The 26,823-nt window shown below is 45.3% G+C and overlaps 1 protein-coding gene across 1 annotated transcript in view; it reads right to left on the bottom strand.

Annotated features, from left to right (window-relative positions):
- LOC119436658 (uncharacterized) overlaps window positions 1-21,526 on the bottom strand; it is an 83,066-nt gene extending 61,540 nt beyond the window's left edge. Inside the window, exon 1 of the mRNA XM_049659450.1 lies at window positions 20,439-21,526. Coding sequence (XP_049515407.1) covers window positions 20,439-21,526 — 1,088 coding nt within the window. The remainder of the gene's footprint in view (window positions 1-20,438) is intronic.
- Between the last annotated feature and the right edge of the window lie 5,297 nt (window positions 21,527-26,823).

The raw sequence follows: 26,823 nt of genomic DNA, 5'->3' as shown, positions 1-26,823 counted from the left end.
GCAGCAGTAAATTGCACAAGTGAGTTGAACGTGTAGCACGGAACACTGAATAAATGTTGGTACATTCCTTTGCATATTCTGCAAATAGCTGTAAGCCTCAATAAGCTTTACTTCAAATTACCGCCACTTAAAGTTAACCGGTGAAGAACGGCCTAAATTTGAGAAGCAGTTAAAGAAACAAGGGGTGCTGGTTGAATCTAAACTGCCGTGTCAGGTCCTCGTGTTACTGCCGAGGGTTTCTGTGAAGAAATGAAAAATTAGATATTATACCATGAGCTATTCGCCATAAGCAAACACGTTTTAATGGGTTAAAATCAAGAGAAATGTATGAGTCTTATGTAGCAGACATAGTGACATGCTCATTGCACAACTGCAGGTATGGTATCCTAACTGGATTCTTATGTGCTATGTTTATGCGTTTATGCTTATGTTAGTCACGTGCTATTTATGCTTTTTTATTACTCCCCCAATCTGCAAAGTCTAGATCCGCGCATGAAAAACACCCAATGGGCTGATCTGAGCTCCTTCGGCTGGCACTGCAGCGTTGCCCTTGAGAAATAAATTGTCGTCTAGGAAATAAGCTCTTTGAATAAGTTCGCGCGAATGAAGACGTCGTAAAGATGCATTTGAGATGACCTTCATTAGTATACAAGTACAGGGAACGACAGCGAACAAACTGAAACACTGCAGAAGGCGCCCGGACAGCGCCCGATCGAACGGCAGCAGACGACAGGCGCGAGTCCGTGCCCTGACGTCACACGAGCGGCGCTCGCAGCGCCCCTGTAGGTCGTTCTCGGGGCTAATAGTGACCCATGTCTGCTCGGCAAGACAGCAGCCACACATACCTAGTGGTTCAAGCTAGAAGACAACTTGAGTCACTGGACATGCGAGGGAGGTTAGATACGGATAAAGAAACACACCGATAAAGTGGGTAAAGCTCCCAAAGAATGCTAATCGGGTTTTTTTTTTTTTTTTTTTTTTTTTAAAGAAGAAAATCAGTGCGCACTTCGTGAGAGCAACCAACTCAGTATTGTTCACTATTCTCTCGAGCAACTCAAAGCATACTTTACTAGGAGCTTATGTAATTAATTAACCAATGTTTAAACTGTGAGTATTGATTTAGCCGTGCAAGAGTCTATTGGGAAATACCCAAGTGATTTCATTTCATGAAAATCGCTGCACTGTGGTTCTGATTTTTCAGTATACTTCAAAGAAAGCGCACGATCGAGAACTGAGAAAGTCCCCACGTGACCAGGCGCTTGCATGCCACGTCATTTGCGCCATCCTAAAGGTTTAGAACAAATAATCTGTGTTTCGCGCAGGCCGAGCGTGGGGATCGGGCGCAAGCGAAACTGATGGTATAGAGAGGCGACGGCCGTGATCGTTGCCTCTCATCGCCATCCGCTGCCAGAACCTCCTCACCCTTTGCGTAATCTGCCAACAGCAAGAAAGCTGACAGAGTTTCAAGAGTTGTCATGCGCTACTTATCGTTATATCACATGACTCCATTTGCGCTCCATTGCTTCAGCAGACCAGATATATTTGCCAAAATCGGAAGCCCCTATCGTTGTCTTCGATCCAGCTCCATTGCTTAGGGACTATTCACGTATCTTGTCTGCGTGCAGCATCGATCATTCGCTGGGGGCATGTTGGAGGGCGCCTAGCCACGTGGTATCTTTCAGATCTCGCGCACTTTCTTTGAGCCCGGAAAAATTAAAACCGCAGCAGCAAACATCGTGAAAAAAAAATCATCCAAATATTTATTAGTAGGATCAGCAACTTCTCCACTGAAAGTTTTGCATTAAATCAATAGTTTAAAGGATGCCTAGTTATTTTTTACATTAATTACATAAGCTAGTAGCAAAATATACTTTGAGTTGCTCAAGAGAACTGTGAGCAATAGTGAGTCGGTTGCATCCGCGCAATGCACGCCTGGTTTTTTGAAGGCTTGGTACCAGTCATCTGAAAAAATGTTACAGTTTCGCCCTAAGGGCGAAGCAATGAATGCGATAGCAACACAGCAATGTCATACGAAGTAAGGTGAGCGGCTTTGGTAGCAATATGAATTGTAGTAAACATGAGCTGATTAAGTAAGCAGGTGTGCTGCGGCGTAAGTAGACCAACATGAAGAGAGGCTTGATAACCACGAGAAGGCGCGTGTGAAACGGTGGTGTTGATGAGAAGCGCTGCCCGTGGGCAGCGCGTGCGAAGGGACACACCTGTAGCGCTGCACTGCCGATCCGGGCAGCATTGCATGTGTAGCGTGCGTTGGAAAATGTGGCCCGACTATTACTAACTGTGGTGTGAGCGCGCACAAACAAACATGAATAGATCACACTGAATGACTGCAGACAACGACTGTCAAAACGCTGGCAGCAAGCGCATATACGCCGCAGCGGGCGAAGGTACGTGCGGTCTATCGCTTCAACGGAAACTGAGCGGCGAATGCACAGCGCATAAAGGTCAGAGCCATGTGGTGATAAGAGACGGTGCGAGCGAGCGACGAGCGCGGTTGTTGACAGAGTAGAAATGCGCCCCCCCCCCCTGCTCCCTCCAGCGCTCGCTTCCCGCTTCCTTGCTTGCGCGTGGAAGATTGAGTGCGTTCGCTCTCCGTGACAGCGTGCGTCCCCGCACGCTTCCGTTCGGGCATACGGCGCGCGGCGAAGATTTTATCTATACGGAACCTCACGGCGACGGCGACGACGACGGCGACGGCGACGCTGACGGCAGACATCCGGTGGAAGTGTCCATATAATTGCTATCGCAATAAAACAATTATTATGTTTCAAAGGGCGGGTAAAGTGACAATGGAACAAAGAAGAGTTTCTGGAATAAGGCCATACTTGGCACATAGTGAGAGACTCATCTATAAGTGATGGGTTATTCTCGTAAGAAACTCCTCAATATCAGTATTGCTTTTAATTTCGTGTAAATAACTGTTATCGCAATCAGGAAACTCATTTTGCTACTTGCGCCGCGATATTTGCTACACGTTTGGATGCATTCACTTATATGAGATTTCTGCATGTATAGCTCACCTCCTCAACAGCACGTTTTTGTTTTGGTTAAATTAGCCCAAAATTTTGCTCTTACAAAAGCGAAGAGGCAGGTTGTACGCGGACATGAAGTATCTCAATTACGTAATTAAAAATCTGTTTAACATTTTGTTGGTGTATGACACTATTCTGTATAAGAAAAAAATCTAAACCCTTCTTTCCAGCAATATATACAGGGTGTTTCAGCGAACACTTTCAAAAATCCTTCAAGGTTGCCTGTGGCAGATAGCCCAATTCTAGTTAATGAGCTGGTCTACTCGAAGAGGTGGACATTACTTTCACGAAATGTTGAAATGCCTAATCGACTAATTAACGAAAATTCACTAATTATGTTTTGAACTAATAACGTGATGGCCCATATTGAAATTTACAAATTGTAGCCCTGCAGTTTGCAAGGCGGATACATATGGAACGAATTCCCGGGATGACACCAGTTTCGAGATATTAATTCCCGAACTTTGCGGAGAAATGCATTGGCGTTCCAGTTAGGTTCTTAACGAACCGTCGCTTTATGCATTGAAGCACTTCTACTCTGCCAACAACCGCGCTCGTCGCTCGCTCGCATCGTCTCTTATCACCACACGGCTCTGACCTTTATGCGCCGTGCATTCGCCGCTCAGTTTCCGTTGAAGCGATAGACCGCACGTACCTTCGCCCGCTGCTTGCTGCCAGCGTTTTGACAGTCGTTGTCTGCAGTCATTCAGTGTGATCTATTCATGTTTGTTTGTGCGCGCTCACACCACGCTTGTTCATTCAGTTAGTAATAGTCGGGCCACATTTTCCAACGCACGCTACACATGCAATGCTGCCCGGGTCGGCAGTGCAACGCTACAGGCATAGAGTTTCTAAATAAAAAACCTAGAGGGAAAAGTGGCGCTACTGTCTACGGGGGTTCTCCTGAACGCCGCCTCAACCTACATGGGAATGATGGGAAATACAGGCTTCGGATTGACTTCTGTCTTGAAACTGGTGGCGTTTGCATGCGGCGCAGTAAACGAAGCTGTATTAAAACATTTTCGTGCAAAAATTCATCTTATTTATGTTGTGTTTTATATAATGCATAATACATTGAATAAAGTTTGTATGACTTTGAGATTGAAGCATGGTTTACCACCAGGGTATGCATCGTTCTGCCTGATTTAGCGCCATTGAATAATTATTTATTTACTTTCACAACAGCAATAACAACCGTGCATGTGCTTATATAAAAATACTCATCAAATATTTGTGGGAATAAAAATTTTGTATTATGAGAAAAGTGTTGCGCCTTTGAGAGAAATGTTACAAGTGTCGTCTGCTACGACACCTGCTCTCTGCGAACGCGGGGAAAGTGAACTTTTCTCGCAGACGCACTTGCGTCTGCGCAGACGCACTTGCGAACTCTCTCGCTCTTTCGAAAGGCTGCATCGGCTGTCACGATTGATGAACGTCTTCGAGTACTTTTAAACACATCTGCTGCAGTGCTATCTTGGACGCTTGTGGCCTCTTACGAGCATGCTTCACTATATTTTATGTTGACGCACCGCTTCTTCTGAAGTGCGCGCCAGCAACTGTTATGTCGTGGCTTTGCGCTTACCCGTTTTGCGACAGCAGACTACAACCAGGAAGCAGCAACCTTTCCTACCACAAGTAAGTTTGTGTTCTACGGATTGTAGCAACTGCGCTTGGAGCAAAACTAGCGAAACCAAAACTGACAAAAAAATACCTGTAGACTATAGTTCGCCAGTCAACAGAATACCAATCCGTAGCCTGTACTTCCCATCATTCCCATGATAGTTGAACGATCGCAGCGCCACATTGCCCTCTAGTTATAGTAATATGAAACTCTATGGCTACAGGTGTGTCCCTTCGCACGCGCTGCCTACGGCAAGCGCTTCTCATCAACACCACCGTTTCACACGTGCGTTCTCGTGGTCATCGAGTCTCTCTTCATGTCGGTCTACTTACGCCGCAGCAAACCTGCTTTCTTAATCAGCTCATGTTTACTAATTCATATTGCTACCAAAGCCGCTCACCTTACTTCGTATGACATTGCTGTGTTGCTATCGCATTCATTGCCTCGCCCTTAGGGCGAAACTGTGACATTTTATTTATTCGCTAAACTAATTTTTTTACTAACAACTGAATGAAAATATGGAAGCCAGAATAGGCATGCACAAAAATGAAACAGACACCTGCATATACACCTGCATGCTCATTCGAAACCCGTCCGCTATCTCTCTTCTTTGTGTAATATTACAGAAGGATGGCGCTTGCAGTGTCTAGCTTTAATGTCTTAAAAGCTTCTACCAACAAAAGCATGTCTTGACTTTTTCTCTTTTTTTTTCTTTGCTTGAACAAAAAATTGCAACAATCAAACTCCGGAGTGCAACCACACTCGCGGCAGTGCAAGGATAGGTTCGAAAGCGTTTCCACCAGATAAGGACCTTCTGTGTTGTTGTAATCGTATATTAGCCGTTTCGTGCCGTGTGTCCCACATATGAACGCCCACAGGTTAACGGAACCTTCTAAGCGACATCCGGGCGGCAATCAAACATTTTAATGCGCGCATGTGACAAGTGTCAGGCCTTCTTATATCTCTGAGCCGATATTTACTACCGTTGTACAGCGGATCAGGCTTCCCTAGTTCGTACTATATCTGTTGTGAATATAACATCAACGCCATATATGCAATCGACTTTCTTCAATTTGTGCGAAAAGCAATGCATGAATGACGGCTACCTTCTTTACCTAACTATCTCTGCGGTCAGTAACTTTGTACTTGCTCCCTGGCTTAACGGACCGCGCGAGGTGTTCAAGAACTGTCGCTTAATTCAGACGAATGACATGACGAGTGAAGCTGGAGTTCATTAAGCGAGGCCACGCCTTGCGAAGGGAAGAGCTCAGGCACGCCCACAGCAATATCATTTTTTTTTAATATTCGAGTGCTTGGAACTCATATCCAGAAAGGATTCTGATTGCCTAGGAGTCTATTGCCAGCACACATGTTAACTACGAAAAAAAAAATTTCAGAGCCCTTCCACTAATGTGAAGATGGAAACTAGCGAAGTTGTGACTATGGTAGGTCTGCTGTAGTCAATATTGCCCCCAAGATGAGAATGTGAGTATTGTCGTTGGACATCACCCAACCGAACATGTCTATCATGAACGTTTCGATGTATTCCGTAGGCGTTACGTACACAGTCGCGATCACCGTACCGTCGAAGTGTTTTATTAAAGACGGCTACGCCAATCGTGGCACGCGCCGCTAACGCGCTCACGCAGTCGCCAGGGTGGCCTACGTCACGTAATGAAGAAGCAAACGTAAGATCCGGCGAAAACGACGGTATAACGCGCACTTTTTTCCATCCTAAGTTTGAAAACGCCGCCAACCCGGCGTTTTCATACGTCTCCACGAAGTGGCGCCGAAGCGGAGAGACGAGGTAGCGGTACAAGGTAAATTTTTGAAAAAGAAAAAGAATAATGAGAGGTATACAAAAATGCTAGATAACGCACATGTATAGTATGCCTGATTAAATCAAGCACGCTAGGTGACCACTGGTCGCCGCCCCGTTTCAAAGGGGATGCCAATAAATCATCATCATCATCAGCTTGGTGGCGCGACCCACCACCCCGTTTTAAGGGGATGCTCATAGCATCCATCCACACATCAAGCAAAAAAGGAGCGCCGCTGGCCTAGCCTCGCTAGCCTCCCAGCAGGGCTCAACTCTAGTACGGCGCAGCTTCCAGCAGGGTTGCCGCGCTAGCCTCGCAGCCGGGCCCAACTCTACTCAGGGGGGAACGCGGCATAAAAGAAGGTCGACTGGCGCAAGAGAAGAGAGATAGCGGGGGCTCAGCCAGCCGGAAGAGAGGAGGGGCCGTGCGCTGAAAAAGACGACGACGCTCGAGCCAATGCTGATGATGATAGTTTTTCCTACACGCGGACACGATCCTAGGGAACCTATCCCTTAACAGCTTCGCTGTAAAAGAGCATGGTGATATCCAGGAACCGAATTTCGCCTTCACTTGGCCTTTCACGCTATAAGTTCAGTCCAGCTCCTTCCTTTTTAAAAATAACAGTTTAGAAACCGTACTGACACCGTCATGCTTAGATGTATAGAAACCAAATTATCGTCGGCAGATCCAAATATATTATAGAACAAAAGAAATTTGGACAAATTATGTCAGGACGAAGCGCATACAATGTACTTTGCCACGATCACGTAAGCTTCCGAAACACGTTAAGAAACAGATCACTTAGGAAAGGGACAACTTTAGATTCTATACAGATCCCTGGTTTCTAAATGAAAACGCCTTTCTCTTAACACGAAAGGGCGGACTTTTTTAAAAAATGAACATAATTTCAAGGAAACACCCACCACACTCTTCTAAGAGAAAGCTCATTCGTTAGCCTGCGCTTCTACGCACTGTTGAGCAGGCCATCATGATGTAGCCAACTGCATAACTAGTCAACCACAACACTGGACGTTGAGCAAATAGCCAGCATTCCTTTCTTTCACAAACTCGGGGAGTGCCTCAGAATTCGTGACACGAAAGGGATCGCCCAACTTTAGCAAAGATAGGCAGTTCTGCTACGGTGAGACCACACGTTGTCAGGTGGTCTTTTCAGACACTGTGGGTAAAAAAAGTCATCGCTTCTTTAAGAGACTAGGCTGAGAGAAAACAAAAAAAAGCTATTTAGCGGGCCACTTGGCATCTTTTTCAAACTTCATTTCATGCTTCGCACGACGTGAGGGTATGAGAAAAAAAAAAAAAAAGCTGCGATATAAGCAGCTTGACAGGCTCTCACATCCCGTGCATAACGGGCACATTCGAATTACAGATATCCGAGAAACGAAACAGTTTTTTAAAAACTGTTGTAACAAATATACCGATATATGTTTATACAAAATAAAAAAAATATATTTACCAGAGCAGAACTTTAAACATGTATAATTATACACTCTCGCTATAAGACATACGACACATCAAGTATTTGCAGTTATTCAGACATTCGGGTAACTATATACGTATATAGAAACACGTAAAGAGTAAATAAAAATAATCATACGTGGAACACTTAAGTTTATCACTTCGCATACAAAGCTTCGATGTTTCGAATGGGTTCGTGTAAAGTGTCATCAGTAGGAAGGTCGTTTAGGAATCAAGGAATTATATTACGTAACAGATGCATGGCCACAGGCTGTTTTTGGAAAAACGTACTGTCCAGTGTTCCATGTTCGGGTATGGTGTGAATAATTGTTTACAGCTATAGTTGAGCCAAACTTGTCAAAAAGTTAGTCTTCAACCTCTTTTCAGTAATATCTTGTGTAAGCAAAACCCATTATATTTCTCCAGGCTAATTAAGTCAAACTTTTTAACGAGAGGGCCTACTGAAAATCGTGAAGGACAGTTGTAAATAAGTTTTAAAACTCTGTTTTGAACCTGAGTGAGTCTGTAGGTATTTGTACTTGTGCTAGTACCCCATACGAGGTAGCAGTAGCGTACGCAAGAATGATAAGCGACTGGTATAGGAGAAGTAAAAAAAAAAAATATCGCCAGTAATTCGCGGTGTCGGAACAGCATTTAAGAAGTGCTGGTAGCCGGATTCGATATACTTGCCTCTCTCTCGAAAAACTAAGTTCTTTTTTTTTCACATTAATAAACACAGCATGACTAAAAGACTAAACAGATAGCTTGAATAGAACTTTCATGGATATATGATAGTTATGTAGTTATTATTTGCAAGAAATAAACTCGTATCATCTGCATAAATTATGTACTTTACAGAATAGTATATTTGTATGACGTCGCTTATGAACATGGTAAATAAATACGGTTACAATATACTGCCTGGTGTAACACCAAAAGTGGTGTTTTAGGCAAATAAAAGTAATTCAAAATAAGATATTCAAAATAGGACTCCGATTTCAAGCACCAGGACACGTATTCAGTAGGCTTCCAAATTCTACAGGAGTAAAGGGCGGTTAATAGAATCGAAGACCCTTTTGAGTAATCAATACCTATTCCCAATACAATGTTGTTTTGCTCAAAGTTCTACAAAATAACTTCGTTTTGAGCGGAGCAAGCTCGGTATAGTGATTCTTTCTGAAATGAAACTGCGAATATGTTATTAATTTTTTTAGACATTAAAGCGAGAAAGAAGAGCGCTTTCGAGAAGTTTCTGAAATACAGGTAAAATGAAGAGTGGCCTGTAATTATCCAAATTATTTGTGTGACCTTTCCTAAAACTGATGCTCACATTGGCAATTTGCAATTGAGAAGGAAAAAACCCATTGTAAAACAAAGGTTAAATACGCAAGTTAGTCGACCGGCAATAATGTTTACTGCTATTGGGCGAGCTTGTATGCGAAACCAATCGCAAGAGCTACTCTATTTTAAATTCATAAGCATCGCTAGAACTTCTATTTCAGATGCGTCGCGAATGCGTTAGTGACAACTGCGTTGCTCAGCTCAAGGTCGCAGATTCAATCCCGGCCGTGGCGGCCGCATTTCGATGTGGGCGAAATGAAAATTAAAAAAAAAAAACGCTCGTGTACTTAGATTTAGGCGCACGTTAAAGAAACCGAGGTGGTCAAAATTATTTCGAAGCTCCCTACTAGAGCATGCCTCAACATTAGGTCATAGTTTTGGAATGTAAAACCTCAGAATTCAATTTTTTATAACCTCTGATTCAGATACGTACGGAACTCAAACAGATTGATTCCATGTCTATTTCACGTATCGCCTGCTCCTGCTGTCCTCGGTTGCCGTAGGAAAGAAAGATTCCCGAGATAATCGATCATTAAGTACGTTTGTCAGTTCGCTTCTAGATACAGTCCTGCCATCAATGTTCAATTCTGTGCTTCGATAAGTTCTACTTGGGCTTGTTGGTTTTATCGACGTGTGCGCTTTGCCATACTGGAAAAGCGAATTTATCTTTTTCCAAGTGGCTGTATTATTTTGCCGTGTCATCAGAAAGACGTGGTTAAGATACTCCCCCCCCCCCCCCCCCCCCCCTCACGAGCACGTTTTATTTCTTACTCAGACGATTACGGAAATGCTTAAATTTCTTTAATAGCTCTGGATCATGATGCGCAGGAAATTCGGCATACATAAAATGTTTTAGCTTTACAGTTTTGGCTTTAGTCTTTTCAAGAAATATCTCCAAAGCTGTACTTGCATCGCGTGAGGTAAGTACTTCAGTCTATGACATGTTATTCATTATTTGACGAAAACGTTCAGATTTTGAAGTAATATGTGTCGGGTCCAGGCGGAAGACGGGTCCAGGCTCTTTATGATGATCCAAAATGAACATGAATATTGGAAGGTGATCACTAAGGTCAAATTCTTTTATTTTTCAGTATACTGCCTGCCAGCATTTTGGCCCTAGCAGGAGTTGCATACATAAATAGAGCGTACCAGCAAGCAAATAAAGTGCAAGTCACCCGCAATACAAACAGATGCAATGTAAAGGCAAAAAAACATATACATCTATACAGCATCTGTCCATCTATACATAAAGGTAACGAGTGCATAAAATTATCAACGAATCCCGCCATCAACCAAATACATATTGATGCAGTGCCTGGTCGAAGTTTGATGGTGTAACTAAGCTTTCTGGAAGGCAATTCCAGTCAGCAATTGTCCTTGGATAAAAAAATGTGCATAAAATATTTTGTTTTCAATAAAACCCCGGCTTTTGTAGTGCCCGCTGTGGACCTAGTAAGAGAGATGTCGATTATTATAGATGATTGTGTAGTTACTCTGCTGGTAGATACGTTAATGGTATCCATAAAACTAAAACATTGAAACAACGGTTTTATCTAATTTGACGCCGGGGAATTTTCCAACATTATTAAAATTCACGTCACCGCCCCAAACCACATTTCATTTCTTTATGTTTGCGGAATAAAAATGCATTCACGATGCTTAAGCAAATCGGGAAAAATAGAATTGTGAGGACAATATACTTGGTACAACATAATTGTTTATTAGCACATAGAGAGCACTTCACTGTCACTCTGTGAGTGCTTTGAGAATGTCACAGCAGTATGCGTCCTTTACAAGTACAATGACAACCCACGACCACGTCTTCTGCTTAATTCATTAAAATACGTGATAACCGAGTAAAGTAAAGACTTGGTCATCCCACGTTTAAAAAATAATGATGATATCAAACTGAAAGCGAACCTGGCTGAAAATTATATGTAGCACTGCGTGTTTATATTTTGCCGATTGCGCGTTTACAAAAAAGAAAAAAAAAAGCTGATAAGTACATTTTACCAATGTACTCACTTAATTTATTAGGTACAATGTCACTGTAAAAAGGAAGCTACCCAAACTGTATCATGACGCTTAATGAATTGAGCTGGAATGCATAGTTCCAGATATAAAAAGTCTAACGCCCTCACACAGCAGGTTTCACTAGAACAGGAAGCAAAACAATAAAATATCGTAACTCAAAATAAGCGCGTGATTCGTTTATAATTGAGCTGTTCCACGTAAATAAGTAAACAATAGAGGTGGGCGAATATCAACTTTTTAAAGTACGAATCGAATACGAATGGTAAGTATCGAATATATAATCGAATAGCGAATAGTCAAACGCTGACGAATACATTTACAGCAGGAATGTTTATTTCGGTTTAATTAGGTACCACGCCTGTCCTGACTAGTGCAAAAGAGACATAACTATCAGTGATAAAAGATCACTTTTAAACACAAGGTCACTAATTGTAATTAAAAAATTGCACAGATAGCCTCTCAAGAAAATCAGAGTATAATTGCAAACAAGCTTTCCAAGAAAGGATTGCTACTGTATGACTACAGCTTTCTAAGAATGCTAAATAAATGGCTGCCGAAAAAAAGGTCTAAAAAAGCTGCCGAAGGACTTGTGTACCAGTAGACAGGTGTAAAAGGGTCCGTTGCAAGGAAAACATCACAGGCTTTGCCGTAAAAGATGTAAAAGGTAGAACTGCTACATGACTAGTCTGCCAAAAACACTGCATGAACAAGCAAAAATCAGAGGTTGACATGTAGGCTTCCGCCGCAAAACCGACAACAGAGCTTGCATTATCGAGTTTGTTTCTGCATTTCTTCGGTAATTTTTGTCGTTCTCTGATTTCTGATAGTTTGCGATATTTGCGGTGTTCAGCCGATGGAGAACAGTAACCATACTCAAACATTTGGTTGTTGCGAAAGATTTGGTTAGTTTCGAGTATTCGAAAAGGCCGAATATAGTTTCTTTTCGAATACGAATACCACTAGTTAGTTCGGAGTATTCGATTCGTATTAGAAACTTCGAATATCCACCCACCCCTAGTAAATATCCAAGGAACAAAAAATGGCTGTTTCGCATATAACTCTCCAAAGCAGCCCAATCCACGTAAATATCTTGTTCGTTCCGGATGGAATATAAGCAACGCTGTTTCATCTGGAACGTATGTGAAGCAAGATTAAGAGCGTACGAAGCAATTGTCATCGGCCGACAACGTTCGCTACCATGACTGGCCGTAACCTATTCCTATACTATCGACCATATTGTATACGAACTGTTTCGGGAATACGGATCCAGTTCACGCAGTCTATACGCATATCTGAAGAGGCTGTATGACTGGAGCCTCAAAGGCGCGGCCCGTGAGCCTCGTTCGGGCCACGCGCTTCTTACACGCGGTCCGCGTTGCCTTCTACAGCGTTTAGTCACGCCATCATTCGCATGTTATCCTGCACCCCAACGACACGGTGCGGCTATGCGCGGCTCGACGCCTGACAGGGGCTTGAGGCTCCTGGTCCGTGGTGTCCCGGGTCCGTGGTGTCGCTGCGTGATAGCCCAGTGGTCTCAAACTGCGTGACCGGTTATAACTCGGAAATCGCCCCCAAGAGTCTCTCTCGTTCGCAGGGCGTTCACTCGTGTAAGATGTATTGTGTGGCGTGCTCTTGACCATTTCGTTCAAGTTATGCTAAAGTTTCATGCGCGCAGTTAACTTAAGATCCATGTCTTAAAATAGGGGAAAACAATTAAACAGACGCTATCAGACCGAGAGACCTGACCACTTAACCCGATCAAACTTGGTTCACGGGCAATATACATATATTGCCACATGTCATATGTGTGTCAATGTGTCATGTGTGTGTGTGTGATCTGTGAGTCTTCAGCGCTAAAAGGTACGCGCTTGGCATAGAAGAAAAAAAAAGGAGGATACCAGTTTTTCATTCGGTCCGATAAATATCAGTGCTTCGACGCGACGAACGACGATCTCCCATCGACCACCGACAGCAATCAGATGGTTTCTGCCGCCATCACCATTTCCATCGACAATTACGCGGGTACTACCCTTGTCGACACCGGAGCTGATTGTTCAGCTATTAGCGGCGCATTTGCTGCTTAATTGCGGAAAATCACGATACCCTGACAAGGACCGATATTACGTGCAGCCGGTGGTAATCTTGTTATGCCAAATATGGAATGTGTACAGCGCAAATTGAATTCCGTGCATCAACATTGACGGCCTTTGTGCATTTCACCCGCAACAATATTTATCACGCGGGCCACGGACTTCAGCCTATATATTCCTTGAAAGGTAGGGTTGAAGAAACCACCTGAAAGGACTTAGCTTGACCCGCGATCCACCAGTGAATGAACGCTAAAGGCGAATTTTGTCCCACCAAGCCAACGTGATCCACCTTCGTTGGTCGAGTGCATGCGAATACCGCATCACTGGAAGTCAGAATGACGCAGAAGTGATTGTTAAAAACCGCAACATCGTCATTCCTGTAAGGTTACCGTATTTAATAAAACTGCGAGGCAGGCAACCAGGTCGTTGTAGGAGTTCACACATACCACGGGACTGGACGAGCGGTTTTAGGTCGCTGCCCAATGTAAATATATAAGCATTTCCTCCTTACCTTCTCCTCAGCATCATTCATCCATCTACTTTCACCCCCCTAATTCCCTATTCCCGTTGAGTAGCTGGCTAGAGTGCACCAGCTGACGGGCCGACCTCTCTGCATTTTCTGTAAATAGAAACTTTTCTCTCTCTCTCTTGTCTCTCTATGCCATATTTACTCGAATCGAAACACTGCCGTTTTTTAAACGATTTTGATACTTCGATTCTCAGTAACTAAAACACCTTCTTTTTCTTTTCTTTTGCAGGACTTTTTTGTCCTGACAATTAAAAAAAAATTAAATTGTGCGGTTTTACGCGCCAAAACCACGATTTGATGATAAATCACGCCGTAGTGGGGGACTCCGGAAGTTTCGATCACCTGGGGATCTTTAACGTGCCCCCAATGCATGGGACACGGACGTCTTTGCATTTCGCACCCCGTCGAAATGCTGCCGCCGCAACCTCGTGCTTAGCAGCGCAACACCATAGCCGCTAAGCCACCAGGGCGGGTGTGCTGACAAAAAGGACGTAGTTAAACTGTGGTTATGCTTAAATTGGAGAAAATACAGTATACACGGTATTTCTGCCGAAGCAGCAATGTTTGTAACTTAGCAGGTTATTTCGAGCGGCCCGCATGCGATGCATGTACGTGCAGCGACTGCGTGCACAGGTAGTATGTGAAGGCATTTTGCTCGTCTGAATATGCGAGAGCAATCATTCTTGTTTACGGCAACTCAACGCCTCGCGCGGATCTAGCGGCATCCGAGTAATTGCGTTTGTCTCTGGACTTGCGTATGCGGAAAAAAGAAGAAAAAAAAAGGAAAAACAAAAAAAAAAAAGAAGGTGGAAGCAAGGAAATTGGCGTCTCGGACATCATTTGTTTACGCATTCAGAACGCGCAGTTTATAGCGCAACGCGCGCCCCATGCAGTTAAAGCAGTAAAGGTGTGGACCTCGTCACGGGAAGCGCGCTTATGCAAGCACAAGTCGAGCGCATCTTCATAGGAACCGGCCGCAGCGAGCGTGGTACATACGGAGTCGTTTTTAGTGGATTTCTTTTTCTCTCTCTTTTTTTTTAACGCAAGCATTTCGACAGACCACTGGGAAGAGGGAAGGACAACCGAAGGTCAGGTAAAGTTTTCTTTTTCTTTCGTAGTCTTCAAACGTGCGCGCGAACAGATCGATTATTGAAGATAGCCTCGTGAGGAACAGGACAGCTTTAATGCATTGTAACTGCATAAAACATGGTATGGCAGAGTTAGTACAACAGATCAATTAGTCAATGTTTATTGCTTAATTAACGTAGCCGGGGACAACTGCAAGGTGGGAATAATAATAATAATAATAATAATAATAATAATAATAATAATAATAATAATAATAATAATAATAATAATAATAATCCATACAAATACTAAAGCAGTAAACAATTATACAAATAAACCAATGAGCTGAGTGACCTAAACCCGAGTATGTTAATCTCATTATTGGCCCTCATCAAGCCAACCTTTAAATGTGATTGAATTCATCCAGAACCGTGCTTCTAAATTCATTGTCTCTAATTACTCTAACGGCATGTCCGCAGTGAAGTTTCAGCTTGGCATTTCTACTACTGCCTCCCCTCATACGGTATAGTATGCCTATCCTATGCCTTTGTCATTGATGTTTCTATTCCTTAACACCAGGCAACGAATTCATCAGACAACATGGAACGGCATGAAGTGTAGCCCAGCAAGAACAACAACACAAGAAGAAAGGAAGTGCAAACCTTGTTCTTGCTGCGCCACACTTCACGCCATTCCACGATGGTCAACCAACAAGCCCACATCGCCACCCTCGTTTACATCAGGCAAGCCCATCGGGAATTTTGCCACAGCCACCCAAACACCGCATACCCTGAACGCACCCGTACAAAGTCCTTCCATAAGCTTTTTTAACACGAAAGTGTTTTATGCCGGGGTCCACCAAGACTTCACTGACGTATTTCCGTCACGGAAATACGTCACACGAACATACACGAACATAATACAAAGAAAGAAACCAGAAGAAAAAGTTCCACAAACATGCAAAATTTGGAAATCGAACCCACGACCTCTCGGTCCGCGACGATAGATCGCTGAGCGTTTAACCCATTGCGCCACAAACGCATTTGCAGAGAGCTACACAGACGCGCCTTATATATCTAACACTCCTCCGTGTACCCGCGCTCTTGCTGGGGGCGGTGCCGCCGCCTACGAGCAGAAAAGAGAAGTACTGCATTTTGACACTAACGCGCACCGACAGTGAACGCTTCGGTGGTCTCAACACTACGACGCCTCGATGCCAGCATTCGAAGGGACGCTGGCATCAAGAAGCACTACCAACGCGTTCTCGCAGAAGCACTACTAGGTGGCGTTCACCGTACTCAGCACAGCGGAGCGTGGCCTCTGCAATTAGCTCTGAAAATGTTTCTGAAGTTGATCGCGGAGGCTGCAATTACGACGCGCTGTACGCGCTGATTTGACTCGGTGACGATTCAGTTACGTGCTTTGTCTTGCGCGTTGTATTAGTGTGTCAGTTACGTGCTTCGTCTTTCGCGTTGTGCTAGCGTGTGCAGCGTAGTGCAGCTTCCATATGCACGACGGTTGCTCATGGTCATCGACGTTGGTAGTCGTGATGGAGGAGACGTGCCACCAGGCGTCAGCGTGGGTGCATCAACGCCTAAGGGCGCTTTAGCCACAAAACACCAATAGACATTATATATCAATGTGCAATAAACATTACACTACTTCTGTGAAGACACGTTTCACTTTCGTGTTCTATACCGATTCCTATATAAGAGGGATCAACCACATTTTTTTCTTCTTTTTTTTTCCCTCGTAAACGGCATAACATTGGGACGGCCGTCACGCCCACATAGCGCTGATAGCAGAGCATAGCCAGCTTAAAACAGCCATCGGCAGTCACCAAAGATGTGCTAACCGAAATCGAAATACTAAATTAAATTAAATTTCAATTAAATTAAAAGTTTTATTTCGGGCAGCCACTGCCCTGGAGCCTGGGACTAAAGGCATCATACACCTGCCTGACGTGGTCCTGGGCACCTGTCGACACATGTGTTACAGAGATAGTGTCAAAGGGACCTGAGTGGCGCTGGCTAACCCTCCCAGGGTTAAGCACATATAAATACCCAAGATAATGGACGTTGGAACAGCCGCCGCCGTAGCAGAAATGAAAAAAAAAAAATATGGGGTTTTACGAGCCAAAACCACGATCTCATTATTAGGGACGCCGTAGTGGGGGATTCCGGAATGATTTGGACCACCTGGGGTGGTCCAACGTGCACCTAAATCTAAGTACATGGGTGTTTTCGCATTTGGCCCCCATCAAATTGCAGCCGCCGTGGCCGGGATTCGATACCTCGACTTCGTGTTTAGCAGCCCAACACCATAGCCAATAAGCAACCACAGCGGGTGTAGCACAATTGGTAGGGCATCGCAAGCGTAATGCGATTGTCTTGGGTTCGGCTCCCACCGGCGGCAAATTGTTTTTTCATCCATTTTCATTTCCCTTCAATTTATCATCTCTACACTTCAATTAAAACTACAGATAACTTCCCCTGTGCTTTTCTTGGCATCACTATCTGTTGGCTTCATGTGGTTGTGATCAATAAAAATCGGGCCCCTCGGTTACCCTTCTCCTTCATACACCAGCAGTGACAAACGCTGCATTGACGTAGGTATACAAGAGAATAACACGGTTTTGCTAAGAGGCACGCAAATACAGAGGCAAAGAGACATGCATAAATGTGAGTATAAGAACAAGTAACACCAGAAAACGTTTTTAAGTTTCCATACATAACAGTACATATATTATCACTTTTTTTAAGTGCTTGGACAGTCTTGACATCATGGGCTTGGTGAAAAATAAACTAACTTGTTCGAAAACACTGCGATGGCATATACTGTATCAGCTGTGATCCACTCAGTGGCCCAGAGACTCAGATACAGGCAGCGAAGTCATAGACATGACAAACATTTGTCAACGACAGACCGCAACAATTACACTTGCGATGAGTTAATAAGAGACTGAACTATTCCTATAACGGTCCACGCCATCCACGGCTCACGCGAGTTGTTATAGCACGTGTCCTCACTGACGATATGATGAGTCTTCATGAATATCTTCGTAAGTTGGTCACTCACAGTACTTGGTGATGATGTCGGAGGCGCCGGCGCTCACAGACTTGCAGCGCCGTTTGTACGAAGCAATCGTACAGGCGACCAGCGCACGAGCAGACGATGAACTGCTCGCGCGACAGCATGGTAGGCACCACGCTCTCAGCAACGCGGCACCGTGGCCACGACCCCAGCAGGCGGTTGTGCCGGACCCTTTCACGTGGCTCCCCCGAACATCGCACTCTCGACCAGGGTCATCTGCTATACGACTGGGCTCGAACGCGGAACAGCATCTACCCGTTCTGTCTGGTCTCCATCTCAGCTCTGGCCTGGAACACTGGTTCATCGCAGGACACGCCAGTCTCGTCCCGGCTGGTCTGGTAGCACCGGCTCGGTCAGTTCTGCGCCTCACGTTAAACCCGTACACGCCCTGGCTAGCCTGGCAGCGCAAGCTCAGCCGTTTTTCGTTCCGAAGACCCAAGCTTTTATGCACGTTCGTCTCGAGCACACGTATTCCCTGCTTCTTCGTGGCTTCCGTTGGCTTATTTCAGTTTGCCATACTAGTTTCCTTCTACGTCCATACTGCGATATAATTCGAGACGAACGGACGGACGGTCGGTCGGTCGGTCGGTCGGTCGGTCGGTCGGTCGGTCGGTCGGTCGGTCGGTCGGTCGGTCGGTCGGTCGGTCGGTCGGTCGGTCGGTCGGTCGGTCGGTCGGTCGGTCGGTCGGTCGGTCGGTCGGTCGGTCGGGCGGGCAGGCGGGCAGGCGGGCGGGCGGGTGGGCGGGCGGGCGGGCGGGCGGGCGGGCGGCAGGCAGGCAGGCAGGCAGAGAACTTTATTGATAAGGTCCTGAGAAGCCCTGCCCTAGGGGCAGAGCTGCGGGCCGCTCCCACGTGGGGACGGGTAGGCCGAGCCTAACCGCCGCTTCGTGGGCTCTCTGGACAGCCGAAGTTTGCCGTGAAAGTTCTGAGCTCTGGATGGCAGCGCTCCATTCTTCTTCCGTGATGCGATTGGGTCCCCGTAACGAGGGGCATCACCAGAGCATATGTTCTAGATAGCTAACCACCACACAGTCGGGGCAAGTAGAGCTAAAAGCCTCTGGAGTGATAGAACGAAAAGGGCCAGATTGGGATAGTAGTCTGAAGCATGCGTAAAGTGGACGCCAGAGGTCTAGCCAGTTTGCTATGAGGGGGAGGATAAGTCCTCCTACCCAGGTGATAGTGATTAGTGATTTCGTTGAAAGTAGTGAGAATGTCCTGAAGTTCGAGAACCTCGGACCCTGAGCTCTCCCCTGCTCCCGCGCGGTGGGTTAGTGCGCGCGCTTGGGAGTGGGCGAGGTCATTGAGATTGGGCAAGGAGTCAAGCTTGGTGGGGGTCGAGGTGCGCCGGAAACCATGTGATGGTCTGCGGAGAGATTATCTTGTTCTTGCGAATTTTGTGAGCCTCCTCGGCGATGGACCCTGAAGTGAAAGCCCTGACCGCCGATCTCGAATCAGTGAAGATTTGTGTTTTGCTGCTATCTAGGAGTGCCGTAGCAATTGCAACCACCTCCACTCTGGATGGAGTTGAGCCCTTCAGGGAAGCCGCATCCACTCTCCGTCCGTTGTGATCAACGATGTCAGTGGCGAAGTTAGACGACTGTCTATATTAGGCTGCGTCGATAAAACATGCCGAGTGGGGATCATCTGTGATACTCTTGAGGAGGGCCAGGGCTCTTGCCCGGCGTCTGCCTACGTTGTGTTCAGGATGAACATTACGGAGAAACGGTGCGACTCGTATGTTGTTCCTTTGATCTTCTGAGATTTGATATTTCCGTTCTTCCATGAGGATAGGGTTTATGCCAAGAACCCCCAGGATCTTCTTTCCAGCCGGGGTACAGGATAGACGGGCCAGTTGGGCCGATTCCTGGGCCTTGATTATCTCGTCCAATGTGTTGTGCACTCCTAGTTGCATAAGGAGGTCTGTGCTCGCCCGTAACGGAATGCCTAGTACTTTTTTGATACTCTTTCTGATGAGCGTGTTCAGTTTTTTTCTTCTCAAAGTTATAACAATTGTGCATGGCTGCCACATAAACTATGTGACTCATGAGAAAGGCGTGGAATAACCTGAGGAGGTTGTCTTCCTGAAGGCCTCCACGTCTATTCCAGACTCTGTTGATGAGCCTGATCATGTTCTCGGTCTTGGCTGTGAGCTTGTTGAGCGTCGTATTGTTACTGCCATTGGATTCGATGAACATGCCCAGGACCCGAATGTGTGTCTACTATGGGGATGGTACAGCCACTTTTAGTGTATATAGTTTGATGTCTATTTCAGACGACGGTTTCCAGCCTCTAGGTTTGGGACCTCTCCTGACTGACCTGTAGAGGAGGTACTCAGACTTGCTCGGGGAGCATCTAAGCCCCGTACTTTCCAGGTACATCTCTGTTTGATCTACAGCCTCCTGTAAGCCTAATTCAACATCTGCTTCGCTTCCTCCGGTGCACCAAATTGTGATGTCATCGGCGTAGAGCGTGTGACTGATCCCTTCTATGTTGGACAGCCTTTCCGATAGTTTCTTCGTGGCAATGTTAAAAAGCGGTGGGGAGAATACCGCTCCTTGTGGCGTGCCTCTGGGGCCCAAACTGAAATAGTCGGATTTGAGGTCACCAATTTTGAGCGCGGCCTTGCGATCCCGGAGGAACGAGCTTATGTATCTGTGGAAGGCTTCTCCCAAATTGAGCTCCGAGATGGAGTTCACAATGTGCTCATGGGAGGCGTTGTCAAACGGCTTCTCCAGGTCTAGACCTAAGATGCCTCTAATATCTCTGGTGGTATTGTCAATGATTTGACACTTGATGAGCTTCATCATGTCCTGCGTTGACAGGGCCGGACGAAAGCCGATCATGTTGTACGGAAACAATCCTTGTTTCTCGATGTGCTTGGAGATGCGGTTGTGTATGACATGTTCCGCCACCTTTCCCACGCAGGACGTGAGTGAAATGGGTCTGAGGTTTGCGAGAACCGGGGGCCTTTCAGGCTTTGGGACGAGGATGACCGAGGCCATTTTCCAGGACTCCAGGACAACCCCTCGTTCCCACATTCCATTGATTTCCTCTGTCAACCGTTCTATGGAGCCGTCGTCCAGGTTTCTGGGGGCCCGGATGGGGATGCCATCAGGACCGGGGACCGACCTGCCATTTAGGTTCTGGAGGGCTTCCCTTACTTCGCATGACTTGAAGGAGTCATCTCGCTCAGGGCAAGATGAGCCTTTGTATGGCGGATAATCGTCGTCACTCGAGCTGCCCAGTGGCAGGTACTTGCGAGCGAGTCTTTCAAGTGCGGTCACTACTGTCTCTGATTGTGATGCCTCCTGAAGAACCTTCGCTGTCACTTGCCTTTGGTTCGACTTGGTATTAGTGTCATCGAGCAGATGCTTGAGTAGGTTCCATTTAGCTCTAACTCTCATCTAGCCATCCACCAAATTGCAGACCTCATCCCACTGTTGTCTGCTCAGGGTTTGGCAGTGATCTTCTATAGTTTTGTGGAGCTCCATGATCATTTTCGGAGTCTTCAGTTGAGTTTCTGCCCTTTCCCTCTGTTCAACAGTGACTGTTTAGCTTCTAGAAGATGAGCAAGGCGGCTATCTATCCTGTCCACCTCCAATTCAGTCTGGACTTTCTTTGTCGCCACCCTGATATCCTCCTTTAACTGTTCAGCCCACTGCTCTAGGCTAAGGGCAGAGTACTCTGTTTGTGCTCGCTCCTCCCTACTCTTGCGAAAGGAGTCCCAGTCTGTAATAGTGAACTCTTTGAGGTCCCCACTTCTCACGTTGACGCAGGTAGCCGGGATAATTGTGATCGCTGCCTAGGTCCACGTGGAAGTTGGACCAAGAGGCCGAATCTACATTCCGTATGAAAACGAGGTCAGGCGTGGTATCCCTAGAGCAGGAGTTGCCGATCCTGGTCGGAAAAACCGGATCTGATATAAGTGTGAGGTTATTGTTGACTGTCGCTTGCCATAGGTCAACGCCCTTGCGGTTAGCTTGTGGGTACCCCCATGCTTGATGCGGAGCGTTGAAGTCTCTGGCCACCAGGAGTGGGAATGTCTTGGCATTGCTAGCGGCCCTGGTGATGATTGCCGCGAATCTTTGCCTGAGGTCTTTGCGTGTACTTTATATGTTAAGTATAAATACACTGGTCTTGAACTGTCCGCTGGGGATGATTTCGACGAGCTGGTGTTCAACCTTATCAGATTCAAGATTAAGATTGTGGACTATGAACGTACATTTGTTAGTGACTAAAGTGTTGATGGCCCTTTTCCCATCACCATACTGGGTATGCGATTTATAGCCCGGTAGGGTGACCATATCCGTGAGCGTTTCTTGTAATAAGATACTTTTCCGGGTGGGAGCGAATGAACTGTTGGAGGATGCTCGTTTTACGATGGAGTCCCCTGCAGTTCCACTGCCAGACATTAATTGACTTGTGATGTACCGCCATGGTGGTACGTAGTAGTTAGCTTATCTAATACCGACCTTTCAGTGTCAGTATTATTCAGTTTGTCCAACGACGTATTTGGAGCCGTTGCAGAAACATGGCGCTCCAGATTATCGCATCTGACCCCTAGTGCTCTGACCGCCTCCGCGAGCTCGTCAATTACAACTTGAACTTTTTCGAGGGATTCGTCAATTTTTTTCTATTGTCTGTTCCAATTTACGAACACTGGCACTCGTGTCTGAGGCATGAACCGCTTATACCCTCTTTTTGGGTAGACCATTGGTAGTCGGTTCCGCTACTGGGATCTCCATCGGAATTTCTGCAGCAGGGGCCTGAGTGGGTTGAACCGTCTCTGGCTTGCTTGCCTTTTTGAGTTCTGCAATTTCTGCTCTTAGCTGCTCCACTGCGTATTTTAACGAAGCAATTTCTCTTTCCAACTGTGCAATCCTATTGTGCTCTGGCGATTGACCCCCCCGTTACCTTTTTCGGCGATTCCTTGACCCGGTCAGCCTATTTGGTACCACGATCAGCAGGATCCTGGATCTGGACTCCTGGTCCCCTGGAACGGGAGCGGCCCCTTGAGCGGTAGTGGGTCCTGGAGGCCTTGCGGCCCCTGGAATACGAGCATTCCGTGGAGCGTCCCCTAGAAGGGGAACGGTCCTGGCAGCCGCCATCGTCGCCGCCGGGATCTCTGGATCGGCTCCTAGATCTGTGCGAGCTGCTGAGGGCCGGCTTGAGAGAGGTTGGCGACCCAGTTGACTGGTTGGATTGGTCGCGGTTGCGCCGTTTCCTTCTCCGTTGTCTAGCGACGAACGGAATTTGAAACCTTTGCTTACAGGTTCTGTCAGCCGTGGGATGAGGGCCTCCGCAGAGGGTACACTTCGGTGTACATTCGTGTTTATCGTCTGGGTTTCTCACACCACAGCCGCGGCAGATTGCATTTTCAGGGGTTGGGCAAACGTCGGCTCTGTGACTCAGCCTCGCACATGCATAGCAAACGTCAGTTTGTCCTCGAAACAGTGATCATTTGACCAAACATGGGACCGCATACGTAGTCCGGGACTTTGAGTCCATCAAGCAGGATGACTACCGTGCTTGTGTTCTTAATTCTTCTCACCTCGAGGGCGCTTGGATTCTTGGGTTGAATGATGAGGCGTTTGAGCTCCTCCCGCTCGATGGTTGGATTAATGTCGCGAGTAACTCCCGTGCATGAGTTTTCGGGGGCAGCGAAATAGCCACTAATTCGAGGAGCAACAAAATGTGAAGTTCTAAAGTTGTAGACGTCTTGTTTTACAAACCGATTGTTATATGCTATAGGACAGAACGAACTTGTTTATAAACAAACAATGAAAGTTTTATAGAATCGATTAGGGGTAGTACTTCAGCTGTAATAGTACTATCCCTGTAATGTTATAGTACTTCATCTGTAGGTTACGCTGTGAAGTAAAACACTATATAAGGAGGCGATATACAGCAAACGGGACTGTATAAGAGAATAGTATAGCGCAATTTTAAACCGTAGGTGCAGGTAATCTGTATATTTGTACAAGAGGCCTGAGGAACTTGAAATGAAAGGGCCGCCGTGCACGTGTGCATTCCAGCTATGATTCTCATCAAGAACAACACCAAGATTCTTCTGCGATGAAACGCGCTCTAGAGCCCTGTCATCGTAATGCAGGTTGAAGGGCGTATAATTTTTTTTATTCTTTGCAAGAAAAAAATATACTTTGTTTTACGAAAGTTAAAATGCAGTTTGCGTTTATCCGTGCAGATAGCAGCGCAAGCCAGGAGCTGCATTTTCATTCCGAGCTATGACTGTTTCTTTCTGCGAAAAATATGTTTGCGTCGTCTGCATATTGAATGGTTTGCTGCGTTCAAGGAATGTAATTGAAGTCATTTACGTGAAGCAAAAATCAGATGGGCACCATAATCAAACCCTGCGGCACTCCGTATTTTATGGCACCTGTTTACGAACGAATTCCGTTTACTTCTGTACACTGGCAGCGACTGATCAAGTAACTGTGTGTAAGTTGCTGAGCTATCCCTCGCACACAATACTTTGTTATTTTAAATAATAGAATGTCATGCTAAATAGGATCAAATGTTTCTTGAAATCAAGAAATATACCTACAGTGGAAAGCCGCTCATCTAAGTTATTCGCAATGGTGTATTTTGCGTGCTTGAGCGCATCTTCTGCTGTGTATTTTTTTAAGCCATACTGCTGGTCGGTAATTACACTGTGATTAAGAAGAAACCTTGATAATATCGTGTTAATGACGTGTTCTGGGACTTTGGAGAATAGATGTAAGAGGCAAATAGCGTGGTATTGATCAAGGTCGTTAGTGTCTCCTCTTTTATGAATTATAATTACTATCGTGATTTTCATAACGCCTTGAAAAACACCTGCTGTCCGTATATAGTTGCATATGCGTGCTAGAGGATGCTATTGATTGAAGCTACAGCTTTAATGGGAATGACATTTATGTTGTCAAAACCTTTGGAGGGATTAGATTTGAGAGTTGTAATAGTCGTGTAGACCTCGCTAGCATTCTAGAATCAGTAAGTCCGAAGGAAATCGTAAGCACCACGCTTTTAGTTAGGTAGACCTCAAAAGAAGTACTACATTCATTATTGAAGGAGGATTTGGCTGAATCCCCCCAAAATGCTCATCAAATAAGTTGACCATTGCTACATGTCTTTATACATTCCAGTTCAAAGTCAGTTGAGTCAGCGGATGATGTTCGTTAAATTTATTGTGGTTACTGAACGTTTTCCAGATATTTGATCTGGTCATTTCCTTCATCTGCAAACTTCGTTGCAAAGTATTCCATTTTTACTTTTGCAGGTCTGATTTCTCGATGCCTCGTTTTCAGAACATCGTGAAATAGTAAATTTTTTCTTCAATTTTTTTATATAGCTCTCTAGATAATCATAACTTCCTAGCTTTTTTGTTTTAGATGGATTCAACTAAAGCAGATGCATCGTATTATGCAGCCTCAATTTTAGAAAGGAAAATGTTGTAACCCGTGTTGGGATCCTCGCTTTCGAGCACATCATCAAAGCTTGTGTTCTCTGTTGATTCACAAAATGTAGAAATGTTGCAGTCATTAACAACTCTGCGAGATTGAACTGGATGCTTCTGCATTTTACTTTTCAATAAGGATCCTGGCATAAAAAATAAAAGGTATGTAAGCATGGCGCGCATCCCTCTCACCAGGAGCCTTGAGGTATAAATAAACGAATAAGTAATCAATCAATCAATCAATCAATCAATCAATCAATTGTTTATTTAGCTTACCCAGGAACAACACTGAGGCCTCGGGTGCTGGTGCACAGAAAAAGAAAACAAAATGTAAAAATGTAAAACAACTACGACTAGCATTATGTGATAAGGAATAGAATATTAAAAAGAACTGGGTAAACAGCTCAATAATGAACAACAATAAAGCAGTAACACACGTTTGACAAACGGAGAACATGTACGGAAGGAGAGAGAAACTAGGAGAAGTCAAGAGCAGCTAGAAAGAAGACAACACGTTTTGAAAGATATCAAGATGGAGAAAATGACATTTGTAAAGATTTTGCATTCTGTGGAGAGGCGAGTGTCTGCTGAAAGAGGCAGGAAAGTGGAATAGCCTGTGTTTCCTGGTAGCCTTCTGCTGGAACCCGCAGTGAAACAGACGTCAGTGGATCCAAATATGTACTAATTCCACTGAATTATTTTGTATGAAAAGAGGACGTCCGTACGACTACGTCTGCAGCTAAGTGATGGAAATGGGGGACGTTTAAAATGCGTTGGCGCGCGAAGCCAGAAAACGATGTTCATATATATACTCATACACTTTTTCTGGAGCTGCTGGTCGTATATGGGTCCCGAAACCAGAGAACCACCCCGTCCGTCGTCTGAGAAGACGCCGTCATTTGAGCTCAATAAATGTTTTCTCTCTCTCTCTCTTCTGCACATGCTCGAATAATATGCTACTTGAATTTCTTGTGTCATTTCCACACCACTGAGGCGCATTCAAGTAATGGAAGACATGTGGATGTGAACAATTTGAGGAAGGGAAGTTGGGAACGGAATTTCCTTGTAAGTCTGCAGACAACCAAGCGTGCGCAGGCCTCGTGTAGCTACGCGCTTAGATTGGGCGGAGATGCTTAAGGTACTATCAAATTATTTAGAGAAGAAAAAATCTTTTTATTTCGCAAATCGTAGGAAGGAAGAAAAAAGACGACAGGACAGAGCGCTCTGTCCTGTCGCCTTCTTCCT

The sequence above is a fragment of the Dermacentor silvarum genome, chromosome 1, assembly GCF_013339745.2.
Source record: "Dermacentor silvarum isolate Dsil-2018 chromosome 1, BIME_Dsil_1.4, whole genome shotgun sequence".
NCBI classification, from domain to species: Eukaryota; Metazoa; Arthropoda; class Arachnida; order Ixodida; family Ixodidae; genus Dermacentor; species Dermacentor silvarum.
Note: the sequence above shows the minus strand (reverse complement) of the source record. Positions and strands in the feature narration are given on the sequence as shown.